The sequence below is a fragment of the Typopeltis vanoorti genome, chromosome 12 (genome assembly GCF_054136105.1).
Source record: "Typopeltis vanoorti isolate ZY-2024b chromosome 12, IOZ_Tvanoo_1.0, whole genome shotgun sequence".
Taxonomy (NCBI): domain Eukaryota; kingdom Metazoa; phylum Arthropoda; class Arachnida; order Uropygi; family Thelyphonidae; genus Typopeltis; species Typopeltis vanoorti.
In genome coordinates, this window is record NC_143560.1 from 20,304,554 (window position 1) to 20,323,021 (window position 18,468).

Below are 18,468 nucleotides of genomic sequence, written 5' to 3' on the forward strand. Positions count from 1 at the left end.
ATATATCACTTGCTTTTCATTATGCTCAAAATATTTTTACTAACTTACAAAGGCTTGATACCTTATACTGTCCTTCAACCATTAACTTCACAGTTGCTCCTTGGAGAATAGTTAAAGATGCATAAGAACTTTTCCAAGATTAGAGAAATTAGTGTTTTATTAGACCTGTCTAGCTCTCTTTCCCTGCTTGCCGACTCTTTGCTGGCTACCGTTCTTGACACCCAGCAACAGCTGTTCTATAAACAACTAATGTTCATTTCCGTTACCTAGATTCAAAGCGAAACTCAAGTGAAGCGATTGCATGCTACAAGTTTTTGACATAGAAACACTGTGGTAAACAACATAAGTTAATTTATAATATACAAACAACATTTCCGTGTTAACCCTAAGGATTACAACAGGTGGTAAGATTTTGCTACTTATGACAAGATTTAAGTTTCTTTTTGTTATGCTTTCATTTACTCACCTGGTAACTCCAGTAATACTAATGTATCCAATTGCATTAATAAATGCAAACATATTACATATATACTTTTTGACATCTTTTCTATAACAAAAACATTTCTCATTAATGAATTTTTTACTCCGTATATATAAATCTAAAAAAGGAACATAAGTGAAACATTTTATTTGGATTATATTGATCAAGTGTATATAATAAACAACTAAGTTATACCAACTAGTTTCACCAACTAAGTCTGTTGGCATCTTCAGGGTACATAACCGATGTAAGGCACTAAAAAGTAAAAACTGTTACAAACTAAAATCAACCGATTCCAATTATATTAAACAAAGAACAGAGCACGTACAATACATTCATAGAGCGTGGATGATCTCACTTGTTGTTATTTAGGAATGTTCTATAGTTGGCACTATAATTCAGTTATGGCGAGTTGAAGGATCTGATAAGGGTCTTCCAGATCACGGGCAAGATTAGTCCTTGGTTCCTGTTAAGGTTTTGTGTACAGCGGGCAACTGTTGGCCTCCTTAAAAATTCGGGAGCGGAAGTCATCCTCCATGTAAGGAATTGTGCTTCTATCCCACTCTATGGTATGGTTCGTTCTTGAGAAATGAAAAGCTAAACCCGATTTTTCTTCTCTGTTATTATTGACGTCACCTATATGCTCTTTTTTCTAATTTCAAGGCTCCTTGAAGTTTGGCTGATGTAATTCAACGCGCACGAGCATGGTATGTTATAAACTCCAGCATATTTGGAGAAAGGATGGCTATCTTTTGGAGATCTTAGGAATTGTCTAATCGTTTCTGTGGGTTTAAAGGCCACTCTTATTTTATGTGGTTTAAGGAGTCTAGCAATCTTATTTGAAACTGTCCCTAAGTATGGAATGACGATGGTAGAAATATAACGTACATCATCATGTTGTCTTTGTCGGGGTTCAGAGAAAACTATCTTGTGGACGAGTCTTCGAGGAAATCCATTCATGATAAGGTTGGATATCAGGGATAGTTCTTCCTGGAGGTCTTGTTGATCTGTTGTAAGGAGAGAGGCACGGTTCTTCAACATGTGTACAATACTAAGTTTCTGAGAAATGTGGTGGCAGGAAGTGAAATGTAAATAACGTCCTGTATTGGTAGGTTTGCGATAAACTGAGGGGTTGATACCACCATTCGGAAGCTTCTTAATTAAAGTGTCCAGAAATGATAATTGGTTATCTTCTTCAAGTTCTAGAGTGAATTTGATTGTGTGGTGTAGAGAGTTGATTTTCTTAAGAAAGTCGAACAGGTCCTTTTTTGTGTGGTTCCAAATGATAAATATCATCCACGTATCTCCACCATACTGTGGTTTAGGGTCTGTTTGAGTTAAGATTTTACTTTCAAAATCCTCCATAAAGAGATCAGCACAAGATGGTGAGAGGGGGCTACCCATTGCAAGACCACTCAGTTGCTGATATATGGTTTTATTCCATAAGAAAAAGTTTGATGTTAAACAATGACAGAACAGAGAAGTAATGTCTTGTGGGAGCAAACTTCCTAAAATGTTGATCACTTCCTCCACAGGGATGTTAGTGAATAGAGATGTAACATCCAGGCTGGCGAGTAAATCCGTATTGGAGATAGAGATGTTGTTCAGTTTCTCAACGAAATGTTGCGAATTTCGTATATAAGTGTCCCAATTATGGATGTGAGGTTTGAGGAGGCCTGCCAGGTGTTTACATAACAGATAAGTTGGTGAGTTGATTCCATCCACAATCGGGCGTAGTGGTATTCCATTTTTGTGTACCTTAGGAGCACCATATAGTCTTGGTGTTAGTGGATGCATGGATTTCAATCTTCGTTTTAAGTCTATAGACCAGTTCTCCATATGACGTATTAAATTTAAATCGTTGGTATCATTGTGGTTCTTTAGTGTTGGGTCTGTGACTAGGACATGATAGGTTGGTCTATCCAACAATAAGCTGTTAATCTTATCTTCGTAATCACTAGTGTTTAAAATCACTGTTGAATTACCCTTATCTGCCTTCAATATGATAATGTCTTTCTTTTTCTTTAAACTGTACAATGTTATTTTTTCCAGAGTAGTGATGTTTTTGTTAGGAGTTCTGGAAGATGAGAGGATGATACTACTTTTTAATCTAATATCATTAGCTATGGGTTCCGGTAACGACGAGACTGCCTTTTCTATATTACAAATGATATCCACTTTAGGGACATTAAACGTTTTTTAACATAAGTGAAACAGTTATGTGAGATTTTTATGACACTATCTCGAGTGTACTTATCAACTGTATGGATCACATTATGAAGGAAAATGTATTAAAACTAATATTCTAAATGTTAATCTCATTTGTTAACTTCATGCAGATGGTGTTATACTCTATAAATAATTCCAAATATGAGAAGTGTGAGAAAAAAAAAGAGGCATGAACAAATGTCATTAATGGCAGAATCATATTAAAATGACAATATTTGGAAGGTACTTGACACTGTTAGCATTTAGTAATTGTGTGAGCAAAGCTAATCTCAGGTGTTTAAAGCAGGAAAAAGACTTGGAGAAAGACTAATATTTAAGCGAATTGATGTAGGTAGAAATAAATGCCTTGAATTATAAGATCTGACAATATTGAAGTAACAGACTAATATGGAAGGAAATTGTTATTTGATGATTATTGCATTTTTGCAGTGAGAGTCAGAACCTCACTAAACAGTACCAGGATGCTAATAACAGTTTCCTCACTATATGGTAGATTAGGTTAGGACAGTCAGTGCAGTTCACTACTTGTCTTTTATTAGCTTTATGGATTTTTTGATAAACCATATATCCTAAAATTTCTGTAAGAATGTATCCTAATTGTGCTATAGGCTAGTGAGTTCCACAGATGATCTGAAAGACATGCATTGGCAAATTAGTACAATGGTACAGGTCGAGTGATTGTTATAGAGGACTTCAACTATGGAGATATAGATTGGAAGGAAGAAAGATCACATGGCAGGAAGAAAATGGAATTTATACACCTACTGAGAGATAATTACTTGAGGCAGCATGTGATGGGGGAGACTAGGGGAGTGAGAGCATTGGACCTGGTCATAGGATCAAAAGAGCTATCCATAACCAAGGTGGCCACATTTCCTCTGATTGGCCAAAGTGTCCATGCAGTCTTGACTTGGGATATTATAAAACATGGGGTATATGTGGAACTACAAGACAAGTGATTATGAGAAGCTTAGGAGGAAGTTTAGATCTGTGCCATGGCATAAAACACTGCAGGGTAAGGATGTTAGTAGTGCATGGGAGATAGAAAAGGATCAACCAGGGAAAGCAATATTAAATTGTATACCTAAGGTAAGGGGGAGTTAATCAGGTAGCAGTTACATGGATGAGTAATATCATTAAGCAGGAGCTACAGAAGAAGAAAATGCTGTGGAGGGCATATGTAAGGAGAAAGGTGACCAGCAAACTCATGAACAGTACAAAGCTCAGGCAAGAAAGGGGGACCAGCATTGGCAAGGAAGGCAAAATCAGATTATGAGAAAAATCTACCCAACCAGGCCAAAGGGACTCTGATTAAGTGGATAAGAGGGTGGCTGCTGAACAGATATCAAAAAGTGGTATATGGAGGGGTAGAATTGAGGTGAAAACAGGTGACTAGCGGTGTGTGCTGCACAGTTCAGTGCTGGGACCATAGCTGTTTAATTTGTGCATAATAGGAAATATTCAGTTGTTTGCTGGTGATGCAAAATTAGGTAGAGTAATAGTTAATCAAGCAATGTGGAGAGCTTGTAGAATAATTTAAATAGGCTGTCAGTATGGACAAAAGTTAATGGGTATCAGTTTAAGGCCAAGAAATTTAAATTATGCATTTCAGGATAAATAGATTACAAGCTGTGTATCACATTGATGGCACTGTACTCCAGGAAATAGATGAAGCTAGAGATTTAGGGGTGGTGGTAGAAGCAAGTTTAGAGGACACATTGCTAAGGTAGCCCATAAGATTACTTGGCTATTGAAGAACACATTAACAAGTAGAGATAAGGAAGTTGATATTCCTCTTTATAAGGCCTTGATATGTCCACACCTGGATTACTGTGCTCAGATCTGGTCTCCTGGCTTTCTTGGGATGTGGAAGCAGTGGAGAAGGTTCAGAGGTGAGTGACCAAGATCGTGAGTGGTCAATGGAATGCTCCTATGAGGATAGATTGAGGGTTCTAGTAGTAAGACTTATACGTTGGTTAGACATAACTGGTAATTAATTTACGGAATTGACAACGCATATAAAGTAAATAAATTAAAGATAACTTTAATGAATCACTTCTATATTTCGGCAATGTCACATTGCCATCTTCGGGAACATAAAGATATGGTATGTGCACTAAGGAACTAACAAAGCAAATGAGAAAGAAAATAAGAACTAATTTTGTTCCTAAAGTCCTAATGGTGCCCTCTTGCGGGCTAATTTGGTAGTCTTGGCAGTTGGGCTGAAGTTCTCAAAATGAAAGTCTCCCAAATTTGGGGCAGTTTCATGCACCCAAATTTGTTGAGGTTAGGAACGTTTTTTTAGAGTTTAGAATCTTCAGTTTTTTTAGAATCTTCAGCAGCTCTAAAAAACGTTCTTAACCTCAACAAATTTGGGTGCATGAAACTGCCCCAAATTTGGGAGACTTTCATTTTGAGAACTTCAGCCCAACTGCCAAGACTACCAAATTAGCCCGCAAGAGGGCACCACTAGGACTTTAGGAACAAAATTAGAAATAAGAAAATTCTTATTTTCTTCCTCATTTGCTTTGTTAGTTCCTTAGTGCACATACCATATCTTTATGTTCCCGAAGATGGCAATGTGACATTGCCGAAATATAGAAGTGATTCATTAAAGTTATCTTTAATTTATTTACTTTATATGCGTTGTCAATTCCGTAAATTAATTACCAGATTGAGGGTGTGTGGATTGCAGAAGTTGGTTGATAGGAGAAAAAGAGGGGATATGATTGAAACATTTAAGTTGCTTAAAAGATTTTATAGGATTGATGCAGGGGAAATGTTTCAACACTTGGCTAGAGCAGCCAGAACAAGGGGATCATCCCTGGAAGTTGAATATAGGTATGGTTAGTAGAGGTATGAGGACTGGATTTTTTGCTTGGAGAGTTCTGAATGAGTTGAATGGGTTGTCAGAGTCAGTTGTGAGTGCCTTGTCTGTCAACAGTTCAAGAAAAGGTATGATAGATTATATGGATAGTTTGGGTCTCTCGCAATGAATTTTCAGACTCATGGATGTGATGTTCTTGTACAATAATAATAATATAAAAGTGTTAATTTGTTAGTCTTTGATTTGTGTAGATTTCTTGAGATGGCAAGTAATGATCTCTTAGCAGTAGTGAAAGTTTTCTCTATTATTCTTTATCTTGTTTAACTACTGTTTTCTCTTTATCAGCATGAGTCATAAGCAAATCATTATTCCTTTTGGGAGAAAGTGCTTTATACTAATATGAATGTAATTTAGGATTCAGTTTTCTTAAACAAATCTGATCAACTTCAAACGTATTTTTGCTGAGTTTATACGACTTGTTACATAATCCTTTGTCCCTATAAAGGAATCTTGTATATGCAGTTAACACCTAATCAGAACTAAATGATTCAATTATGCATAACTGCATAATTGGATCATTTTAGCTAAACAGAAATTTGCCTTGAAATGTTGAAAAGAGGATGTGAGAGATATTGATAAAAGTTTTTCTAAATCCATTGTTAGAATAGATGCCTTAGTTCTTTTCTCATTAAGAGGTTAAATTTATATATATGACAGCTTTTTGTGATAATGAAATTATGTTAAGCTATCTAAATGAAGGTTCTACTTATAGAATCAAATAATTCTGATGGCAGTTGGGCTGATAATTCAGTTAATAGAAACAGTTTGTTGCTGAGATGTGATGGTTAAACGTTTTGTCTTCTTATTAGCTATCATTGTACCAATGATAGCCTTTCACAAATTTTGCAAGAAAAAATTATATGCCTCTTAATATTTTTGTTGGTCCATGCAGTTATCCTAGTGGCTGTGTGCTTCGCAACCATATGCCTGGGAAAAGAGCGTCCTAGGTTCGATTTCGACTTAAGGATCTTCCTCAACTATAGCCAAGTTAGCCGGGCGTGGGCAGCAGGGTTTTCCCCCCAGTTTATCTGGGGTTTTTCATCCTGCAAGCAGGCAAACCAGCCCTGTGAACACACATGGATACAGTCATGAATATTGCCCTTAGGGGATGCAGCAGAGGAGTGGCGAACTGACTGCATTAATATGCTAGTAACCCTCATTAGGAGGGGACTCAACCTGTCCTGGATGGATGAGAAGGATAGAGAGTTAGATAATATTTTTGTTATATCATTAATTGTTTTAACCATGTTTTAATATGATTTTAATAAATGATATTACCAAAATGTACCTTTTGTTCTAAAAATCGAGGCATAAGAGATTGTTATTAATGTTATGACAAAATATATCTTGTTTTGCAATTTTAATTCAAAATTTACAAAACAAGGTATATTTTAGTAATCATTTTCTTTAATGAATTTGATGGAAAAGATTACCAAAATTCTGTTTACATAGTTTCTTACAAGAGAGAAAGCGATGGCCTCAGTGAGTTTAGTTGGGAGTTTTCTTTTCATAAAACAGTTGAAAATTTAATTTTCTTGGCAATGGTGACTTACCAATCATTTTATGTTAATAAAAATTTATTTATGAATAATTAACTGTTTTTGAAGTAATATATCATTTAGTGTTCACTGCTTTACTTATTTTTTTAGGCGTTATTTGCGAGAAACATTAAAGATGGCAAATGCTGAAGATCTGAATCGTCTTACTTCTTGCTCTTTAGTTCTTTTAGGTCATATATTTTTTTCACTAGGAAACAGCAGGGTAAGAATGTTGAGCTCATTTTATTTTAATTTGGAAAATGTTAAATGTGTATTTCATTGTGAAGATTAGTTTTATTAATGGAAAAGTAAAAAGAGGCTTAAAATAGGCCACATCAATAGACCATTGAAACAAATAATAATAAATACCTGGTATTGTTTTATACTAAGCAAGCAAAGATTGATTAGTTTACTTAGCTTGCAAATATTGCATTTATAGTCATAATCCATAGAGGACACAAACTCTGTCCAAGAGTCCATTAAAAGTGTTCATCTTTTATTAATGTTTTTGATTAGTACTTTCGCTGTCCTGATTGCTGTTCCTTACTGTTCTCATCAGAAAGAGAATATCTTGGTGGATTAAACATGAAAACTATGTGTTATTCATTGAATTGTTGATTAGTGTATAAATGCCAGCCTGGTTGGCCAAGTGGTTAACATATCCACTCTCCAACCGACAGGCTGCGTGTTCAAATCCCATCATGGGCATGGATGTTTGTGATAGTCTTTGTGGGAGATGAATTTCATTGCCTGGTGTGGGACCACTACCCTGTTTATTGGAGGCCTGGAGTAGTGGCTTGAAAAAGTTCCATGTTTGGTCTCTACGGTAGGATTTCCAGACTATGTAAAAATTGATAAAATAGAAGAAAAAAAAAATCTTTAGCCCACCTACAGCACAAAATGTATTCTTCTTCTTTGAGTGCCATCTCCTATTGGAGGTCGGTGACCACCTTGGCAAATTTTGAGTGGTTCTCAGCTACTCTGAGCAGTCTCTCAGAGTTCATGCCAGTCCGCTGTCTGATGTCTGCCAGTCAAGATTTTACATTTTCTACAAAATGTATTATAGGTTTGCAAATAACCTTTCATGGATAGGTGCAACATAAAAAATAAAAAAATCATAATTAATGAGAGAAAAAAATACTGGTGCTGTCTTTGACATAAATATTATTAAAAGGAAGAATAATAAGTGTTTGTTACTATTTTATAGATGCCACGTAACATGCCAAACCATTCAAGATTCTGAGGTTCTGGTTACTCAAACATCAAAAATTTGAGAAATCATATTTTAAAGGTTATGACAGAGATTGACAGGTTATGACAAAAATTCAAATCTTCAGCATTAATTGTCTCAGTATTTCACTACTTAAAAGAAATAAGTTCTATACATGAACATATATATCTGCCCTTTGTTTTTGATTAATAACTATTAATAATTGTTTTAATAAATAACTGTCTTTCCCTTCGTACCTAGAAAGGAAGGACAGTTATTGGATTCAGCTTTCAATATAAAATGCAGCTTATTGTTTATCTTATTACAGTAGATGATTGCTCTGGGAAATGACTTTAGGAAATTCATGGGAAATAACACAAAAGACATCACAAAAAACCAAAGAAAATCATGGGAAAAGTCCTTGGAGCATTGCTGTTTAATTATTGATAATTGAAAGGTGCTGACAGGAGATCTTCTGTTGTTTGCTGACTATGATGCAAAGATACACAGGGCAATCAGGGATGCTACTAATATACAGCATTTATGAAATGATTTGAATAAGCTAGAAGTGTGGGCAAATGATAATGGCTGTCAATTCAGTGTTAGTGAGCTTAGTAAAGTTACGCACTTTTGTGTGTTGCGATATTCAACAGCATGTTATATTATATTGAATCATGATTGAAGTAACTAGCAAGGCTAGAGATCTTGGAGTTATGGTGGATTGGTAAGCTGAAGTTCAAAGTTCATGTAACAGAATTACAAATACAACTTAGAGAATAATTGCCATGATGAAGACATTGACACATAAAGATATGGATGTCATTTTGTCTCTTTACGACACCTTGATATGACCCCCACATGGACTGCTTTACACGGATTTGGTCTGGGTTCCAAAGGATAAAAAAACTGTGGAAAGGTGGCAAATTAGAATTACAAAGATAATATTGGGATTATGGAATATAGAATAGATTGAGAGTATGCAAACTGTAAACAGGAGAAAGAGGGCAGTATCATAGAGGTCTCTTTTGAGAGGGTATTATACAATGATGGTTCCATAAGTTTCTGGCCTGACTAACTTTTGGAGGTGATAGAAAGAAAACAACTGTGTCACTTTTCAACATATTCTCCCTTTACTTCAACATGCTTTTCACATCTTTGAGTTAACATTTCTATGCCCTTGAAAAAAAAATACTGTATACTTTTGTCTGCAAAATGGCCTAAAACTGCATCTTTCACCTCATTGTCATCTGCAAATTTTCTTCCTCGAAGGTTTTTCTTCATTTTGAGTGCTCAATCTGGGCTGTAGGTTGGGTGTTCAATCTCCTAGAAGCTACAGTTCTTTACTGCAGTCTTTGCAACAATAGCCCTGTGGACTGGAGCATTCTTGTAAGGCAAATAACACCATGACTCAGCATCCCTCATCTCTTCTCCTTTATATCGTTGCATAGTTTGTGCAGGAGTGAAGCATAATATTTTGCATTCACAGTTGTATTCCTTTCCTTGAAGTCATTCAAGGGAATTCCCTGGCAATCCCAAAAGATTGTTGCCATGATCTTCTTGGTGGACTGAGTGACCTTGGCTTTTCTTGGTGATGCTTCACCTGGTTTGTGCCACTCCATGTATTCTCTTTTGGAAAGAGGATCATAATATAGGACCATGGTTTCATCCCCATTGACAATGGATTCCAACACCTCTCACTTGCAAACATCAGTAATACTATGCATTATGGGAAATTCCACTATTCAGACTGGTTTCGACCTTTATTGGGGGTCTCATCAGGAGAGCCACACCCAGAAGTTATACCAAGGTTGAAGTAATGCGGAAATCATATTTCCATATACAAGTAGCTAAAAGGTGTCATACCTTATTACTAAATTACTCTGGATTTGAGATGGATGTTGAAAGTTTTTTCACTTGGTTATATATGATAAATTAAAATGCCAAGAAATTGTATTCTTGGTTTCATCCTTTATCCCAGTGATAAAAAAACTGTGATAAAAATTTAATATTTTCATATTTGGCTTCCAAATATGGAAATATTAAATATATGGAAACATGACTTCTGCATTACTTCAACCTTGGTATCACTTCTGGGTTTGACTGCCATTGACAAGACCTCAATAAAGGTCAAAACCAGTCTGGTTAATGGCATTCCCATAATGCATAGAATTATATATGTCTGCAAGGATATATGTGTTGCATTATGGGATACTAAGGCAATTGATTCGAAGTCATTAGCCTCTATATATAAATAGCCCAGTCGTGAAGTGACTTCATGGGCAAACTTTATTTACTTACAACTTGGATAAAGGATAACCAAATATATAACTTTCTTGACATCTTTAATTGATAATATAATTAAGTGAAAAAACTTGCAACATCAAATACTGTTTGTAATGGTGAGCTTAAAATAGCACATTGGTTGTATGAGACTTAGGCCAGGTCTTTTCTATTCTTCATTATAGTGCATGCTTACTGTATTATTATTATTGTTATTGAAGATTTCCATGGAGTCGGACTCATCGTGAAAAGCCATACATCAACCACACCAGCTGTCATCATACCTTCTCTTAAACTTATTCAAGACTAGATACATTTACCATTTTAACAGGCAACCTGTTCACTCACTGACTGCTCTGAAAGAGAAACATCTAGCTCTCACCCCTTTCTTAATCACACACAAACTCAACTTACACGATACTCCCTTATCCTCTTCCTACCTTCAAAAAATGTCATCAACCAATGATTAATAATACTCTTTCAGAATTTACTAAAATAAAAAGCCAAAAGGCTTCACTTCGGTGATGCAAATTTATAAAAATTAAGTAGATATTAAATCCAGCATTATTTCAAAGCCAAATATAGAAACTATAAAAGTTTCATATGTAATTTGACCAGAGAGCTTACGGGAATACTCGCCAATATTTACGCGTCGCTCTAGCCAGACCTTATAGGAGAGATGATCGCTGCCCAAGCATCCATATATTTCCCTCCTATTGGTCCATTTTGAAAAGTTTCACTGGCCTGAGAGCTGTTTCAAACTTGGTTTTTGCCAGAGATCAGGCAGAAACCTTAAGAGAGGAAAAATTCTCAGTACTCAGTAACATGAGGCCAGTAAAACCTTTTCAAAATGGACCAATAGGAGGGGAATATATGGACTCTTGGGCAGTGATCATCTCTCCTAGGGTGACTCATAAATATCGGCGAGTGTATTCCTGTAAGCTCTTTGGTCAAATTTCATACAAAACTTTTAGAGTTTCTATATTCATCTTTGAAATAATGCTGGATTTAATATCCACTCTTTCAGAAGTTTAAGACTTCATATCGTCCCTTTTACTTCTTAAGTAACGTATATACTAAAAAGAAAATATTCAGTTTTTTTGTGATATCTTCCTAATTGAATTCAAAATTTGTGCTCTGGAACTAACAGTTTATACTACATTTACTACCAGATTATACTGCATTGTCTCTGTGTACTCAACTTGCACCTATCCCAAAACATGGAAGCAAGCCCACATTCAACCCACTCCAAGTTGGTATTTGTGGAAAAAGTCTCCTCTCAGACTACTGATCCATTGCCTTACTTTCGTCTTCTCTAGAATAACTGAAGCCATCAACAGTCAACGTCTCCACTATCTAGGATGCCTGTCTGTATGGATTTTGCCATTCTAGATCTGCTATCATACATCACCCACCTTAGTACATATGCTATGGTAAGGTTTGGAGAAACCTGTGCTGTTGCTCTTGATATTCCAGAGCATTTGATCAGGTCTGATATTAAGGCTTGCCCAATAAATTGCCATCATTTGGTCTACTTTCTACCCTCAGTAACAGGATAGTTAGTTTTTGCTCTGGGCATCAGATAGCTAGTTTTCTCTCTTTACTGTGCATCACTGTGCAAACCAGTGCTGGTATATTCCAGGATTGTTCTAATACCCACTTGTGTTCTTAATCTTATATCGCCTAAATGAACTTTTGCCACTAACCAATAACCATATCATAGTTTTGCTGATGATAGCACACTCCATTTGGGAAACCTACTACAAGTGTCAAACATCCATGTTATAAGGCCAGTACAACACAGACATTATACTCTTCTCTGATGTGAAGAAGATGATCTCATCACCTGCAGTGCAGCATCAGATATTGCTTCATGGATTGACATTTATCTGTAGTCTTTCCTTCCTGGTATAAACTCATCAGTTACCCCCCCCCCATGCTTTAAATATTGAGAGTAATGAGAAGGAAATGTGTGGTTAAATTAGCCTAATTAGCAAAAAACGAGTGATCATTATGGGCAACTTTAATTATGGTATTAATTAAAGAATAAAACAGGAATCAAGAGACTGCATCTGGGAGCAAAGAAAATGAATTTCTGGAGTTTTTGAAAGATAATTATCTTAGGCAGTATGAGGATCAAGAGTATTGGATTTGATCATCTCATCAGATGATGTTATTATAAATGGGGTGTGAAATCTTCCACCAGTTGGTGAGAGTTACCACGAGGTGATCACTTACAGGTTGACCAGGTCATTCGATGACATCTGTTATAAAGGGATATATGTGCAGAATTATAAGGCTGGTAATTAATGAAAAGCTCAGGAAATAGCTTGCAGTAATAAATTGGAAAGAAGAACTGGATGGAAAGGATATCAATGCTGTTTGTCGTAGGCAATATCAGAATGTATTCCAAAGGTTAAGAGGGTAAATAGAGTGGGTATGAAATGAATGAATCAAGAGATAAGGTATGAGATCTGGAAGAGGAAAGTATTATGGAAGAAGCACAGGATGAGTAATTATAACAACCAGTTGCATGAGAAGTACAAAGAGCAGGCGAGGAAGGTGACTCACATTTCATTCTTATGAATGTGATATCATGCAGAACTTGAAAGCAGTGGGAAAGAAGGAAGAGGAGGAACTGTTAGTATGTGAACAGGAGGTATGAGGAATTGAATAGACTTGATGTAAATAAGGCTGTAGGACTTGATGCTATTTCACCATGTGTTTTGTAGGAACAGCTTTTACATATCTTTTCAACATGAGTCTTACACTGGGTCAAGTTCCAAAGGAGTGGACAGAGGATAAAATTATTCCGATTCATTAGGGAGGTGATAAGAGTAGGGCTTTGAATTATAGACTAGTCTCAGTGTCTGGAGTTAAGGTGTTAGAGAAGTTAGTTAGGACCAAGGTTCAGAATTGGGTTGACAACAGAAAAATACTCTTTGGCAGCCAGCATGGATTTATTAAAGGAAGATCGTATTTTAGCAATCTGCTTACTTTTTATGATAAAGTGACAAATGCATTGGATAAGGGTGTTGCATATACAGTGTTTAGATTTTGCAAAGGTATTTGATAAACTGCCACATGACAAGCTGGTAATTAAATTGGAACAGATGGGGCTGAACAGTAGATCAGTTCGCTGGATTGGAGATTGACTGTCTGATAGGTATCAGCAAGTTGTGTATTGAGGAGCAATAATCCTAGATGAGGAATGTTACTAGTGGTATATCCCAAGGATCTGTTTCGAGTCCATTACTGTTTAATTTGTATGTAAATGATATTGGAAGAGTTGAATGGTGATATGCAGGTGTTTGCAGGTAATGCAAATATGGGGAGCTATCAGGAGTTGAGCAGATGCTGTGGCTTTGCAAGAGGACTTGAATACACTGGCTGAATGGGTAAATGAGTGGGGATGTCAATTCATTGTGGCAAAGTGTAAGCTTTTGAAATTTGAGAAGCAGAGGTGGGATGTAGAGTACACAATCGGCAGAAATATCTTAGAAGAGGTAGAAGAAATGAGAGATCTGGGAGTGATTGTTGTAGACAATGACCCAAAATTTCAGAGACATGCTGCTAAAATTGTGAAGACAGCACAGTGGATAATGGGAATGATATGGAGAGCACTGACTTGTGGAAGTAAGGATGTTATGGTTCCTTTGCATAAGGCTTTGAACAGGCCACACACACATATGGATTACGCATGCAGATTTAGTCAATTGCTTTTCAAAAAGATGAAAATGTATTGGAAAAGGTTCAGAGACAATTGACTAAGGTGATTTCTGGTCTCTGCAATGTTGAGTATGAAGTCAGATTGACAAAATACAATTTGCAGAAATTGGAGAGGGGATATTATTATTATTATTCACGCCTCTATGGAGTCAAAAGACTCATTGCAGAAGGTCCTTCCTAGGAAACAGTCTATCAAGACTCATCGCGAGAAGTCCCTCCTAGGAAACACAAAGTGCATCATACCACTCTGTCAGGCAATGCATTCCATGGTTCAACCACTCCTCACCCTATTGCTCCCAGTTTCCTTTCACAACTTCCAGGGATGGCCCCTTGTCATCACTCTTTCCCACTGTTCAACCAAGTGAAAGAACTCCCAGGTGTCAACCCTGTAACCACCTGTGAACAATTTAAAAGTCTCAGTCATATCACCTCTCCTTTTCCTATCCACCAAAATCTGCAGTATACATTCCCTCAGCCGATCCTCATAACCAACATTTTACAGTCCTGAAATCATCTTTGTTATCTGCCTTTCCACCCTTTCCACAGTTAATTTATCCCCTTCAAATCCTGGGGATCAAATCTGAGAACAATAGTCTAAGTGTGGTCTGATCAGGGTCTTATACAACGGAATGATAACTCTTTTATCTCTGCAAGTCAACGTCTTTCTCATTATTGCAGCAATCCACTCTGTTACCTTCACCACCTTTGCAATATGTCTCCTGAATTTCAGGTTTCTATCAATCATCAACCCCAGATCTCTTGTCTCCCCTACTTCCTCCAGTATAGCTCTTCCAACAGAGTATGCAGCGTCCCACTGATGTGCCCCAAACTTCAAGACCTTACATTTTGCTGCATTAAACTGATACCCCCCATTCATTTGCCCATTTGTCTAGTTTATTGAAATCCTCTTGCAGGGTTACCACATCTGTACTATTACTAATAACCCTTCCCAGCTTCACATCATCTGCAAACAACTGAACATCTCCCTGCAGTCCACTGACAATGTCATTGATATGAAGGTTAAACAATATAGGTCCAAGTACTGAGTCCTGTGGGACCCCACATAACCTTCTGCCTCCTTGAAACTGCCCCACCATACACAACTCTCTGATACCTATCAGACAGCCAATCCTGAATCCAGTTGACCAAAACTGATATCCAAATCCATGTTCTACAACTTAAATATCAGCTTATCATGTGACACCCTGTCAGATGCCTTTGCTAAGTCCAAGAAATTGGCAGTATATGCTTTTCCATCATCTACTGCTTTTGTAACTTTATTATAAAAGGCTAGCATATTGCTAAAAAAGCACTCCTTAACAAATCCATGTTGACTCTCACAGATAACATTACCCTCATCTGCTCAATGCTGTATACGGTCCCTCACTAATTTCTCCAAGATCTTAACAACTACTGATGATACACAAATTAGACTGTAATTAGACACTTCCAGTCTGCTACCATCCTTATGCAATGGCACTATCTTACCTTCCTTCCATTCCCTGGGCACCTTTCCCATAGCCAGACTTTCATTGAAAAGCCAGGTCAAAGGAGCTGTCAGTTCTTTAGCACATTCTCTCAAAACTCGTGGTGAAATATACAGTCCCACAGCTTTACTAACATCCAGAGTACTCAGTATTTGGAACATACACTCTCTTTATGCACCGCTAAACCTCGAATCTGCCCTATCCCTCTAGTATTAAAATTTACTCCTCCAGGATGAAATGCTCCAATAAAGTGTTCATTGAACAATTCCACTATATCCAGAGGATATACTGGAATTGTTCTGAATTAGTCACTCTGTCCCATTTTTATCCCACAATGTCATTCTTCCACAATCATTTCTCCTCCTACTGGCCACATAGCTAAAAAATTCCCTAGGATTTTCTTTGGATCTTCGGGCCAATCTCTTCTCATATTCCAGTTTCGCCTTCCTTACCATACTAGTCACTCTCCTGGCCTGTGTCTTATATTCTTCATGCATCTGCTCTTCACCTGTCTCCTTGTGTCTCTTTTATAGTTGCTTCTTCACATGCAGTTCCTGTTTAATATTGTTTGTCATCCACTTTACTCCAAATTGTGTCCTCTTCTTCACTTGTGAAATACAGTTTACTATTGCTGCTAACAAATATTCCTTCACAAGTGCTAATGATATCCTAGCCTTCCAACCCCTCCTTCCATGAAACTTCCCCAAGTTGATGTCTAAGACTATTATAATCACCTGCCTTATAATTCCACATATGTTCCCATCTCTTTGATACTCCTGCATGTCTATTCATCTTCCAAGTCAAAACCACATGGTCACTCTCTCCAACTGGTGAGAGAGATGTCATCTCAGTTATTATCATCTCTTCTGATGCTATGACCAAATCCAAAACTCTTGAACCTCTTGTTCCCTCTATTACATGTTGCCTAAGACATTTGTCCCTCAAGAATTCTAGAAATTCCATTCCCTTATTGCTACATGCATCTTCCTCTCCCCAATTTATACTGCTGTATTTAAAATCTCCCATAACAATCATTCTTCTTGCACTTGCCAATCTCAACTGTCTAAACATCTCCTGGTTCCCACCCTCTGTGCTCCTTGGTTTGTAGCAACACCCTACTAAATATCCTGTCTTGCCCACCTTTACCTCACACCATATGCTTTCAAAATCATTAGTGTCAATGCCTTCCAAAGCCTTCACTTATGATAAGTGAAGACTTATGTCCACTTAGAGGACATAAGCCTTCACTTATCATAAGCAGTACTGTACCACCACACTTTTTCTTTCTATTCTGCTGATAAATTCTGTATCCTGCTACTTCCATTCCTGCTATTATATCTTCTTCTGTCAACCATGTCTCAGTGATCCCGATAATCTTTGGCCAGGCTGATGCTATCAGTGCCACCAATTCCTCTTCTTTATTCCAGATACTCCTGGCATTAGTATAAAGCATAAATGCCACTGTTTCTGTACCCAGCATTATTCCCTCTAGACTCCACTGGGCTTAACGTTACCTGATGTCGTCCCCCTTCTCCCAAGTACCCATTCCCACAAGAGGCCACCCCTGCTACCATGCTAATCTCTCCAGATGCCTACGTCCTTCCTGATTCAAATACAAGCAGTCTTTCACATACAATTCCTTTCTGTCCTCAAACACCCTCTAAGTCTACATATTTCAATCCTCTCTTCTGACACATTCTAGCTATTATGTTATTCAATATTACTGCTCTTTTGCTCAGCTCGTCACTATCATACCTAGGCAAAGCACACACTATCTATCCTCTCTGCATCTTCTTTCGTACAACCTCAAGCAAGAATCTCATATCTCTCACTGCCTAATTTACATTACCTCTCAAGTCATTTGTTCCTACCATCACAATCATCTTATCCACCCTTTCATCTCCTCTTAATTGCCATAGCCACACTTTCTATTGTTCCTCTATGCAAACACTCCTCACACATCCTATCTTGCACGCCACGGATCATTGAGTCCCTATACATTACATACATTACATACATACTCTTACTGCCCTGTTCCTCGATTGCTCACATGCATCCCTCACTCCCTCTCCTCTAACACTTTCTCTATGTGTTCCCCTACTTACCTGACATCACTCTATCCCTGGTTCCAGTGTTCCCTCGCATTTTTCTCATTCTCTCTCTCTCCTACTCTTTCCATTTTCTCCTCTTCTCTCATTCCTCTCTCTCTCTCTCCCATTCCATCTCTTACACTGTTCCCATTCTCTCCTCTTTTATCATTCACATAACTCTCTCTCATTCTCTCCTCTTCTGCCATTCTCATCTCTCTCTCATTTCCTCTCTTCTACTGTTCCTATTCTCTCCTCTTCTATCATTCCCATAACTCTCTCTCACTCCTACTCTGATTCACCTTGCATTTGTCTCTTCCATTTGCTTAATCTCATCTCATTCCCTAGACATTCCACCTGCTCTTTCAGCCCATCTATCTCTTTCTCTGCAAGTCAGCCACTCTTTTTTGTCATTCATCTGCCCAATTAAGACCATCTCCGAAAACTTCACAATCATTCAATCAAGCTGTTAAGAGGTTATTACCAGATTGATGTCTGGGAGTTTTTGCATAGTCTGGGTGAAGATACGAAGAGAGCAAG

At 37.3% G+C, this 18,468-nt stretch overlaps 1 protein-coding gene across 1 annotated transcript in view; it reads left to right on the forward strand.

The window, feature by feature from the left end:
* The window catches only part of Mau2 (Mau2 sister chromatid cohesion factor), a 299,360-nt gene that overhangs the window by 254,061 nt on the left and 26,831 nt on the right, over window positions 1–18,468 (forward strand). Inside the window, exon 15 of the mRNA XM_090401244.1 lies at window positions 7,247–7,358. Coding sequence (XP_090257370.1) covers window positions 7,247–7,358 — 112 coding nt within the window. The remainder of the gene's footprint in view (window positions 1–7,246; window positions 7,359–18,468) is intronic.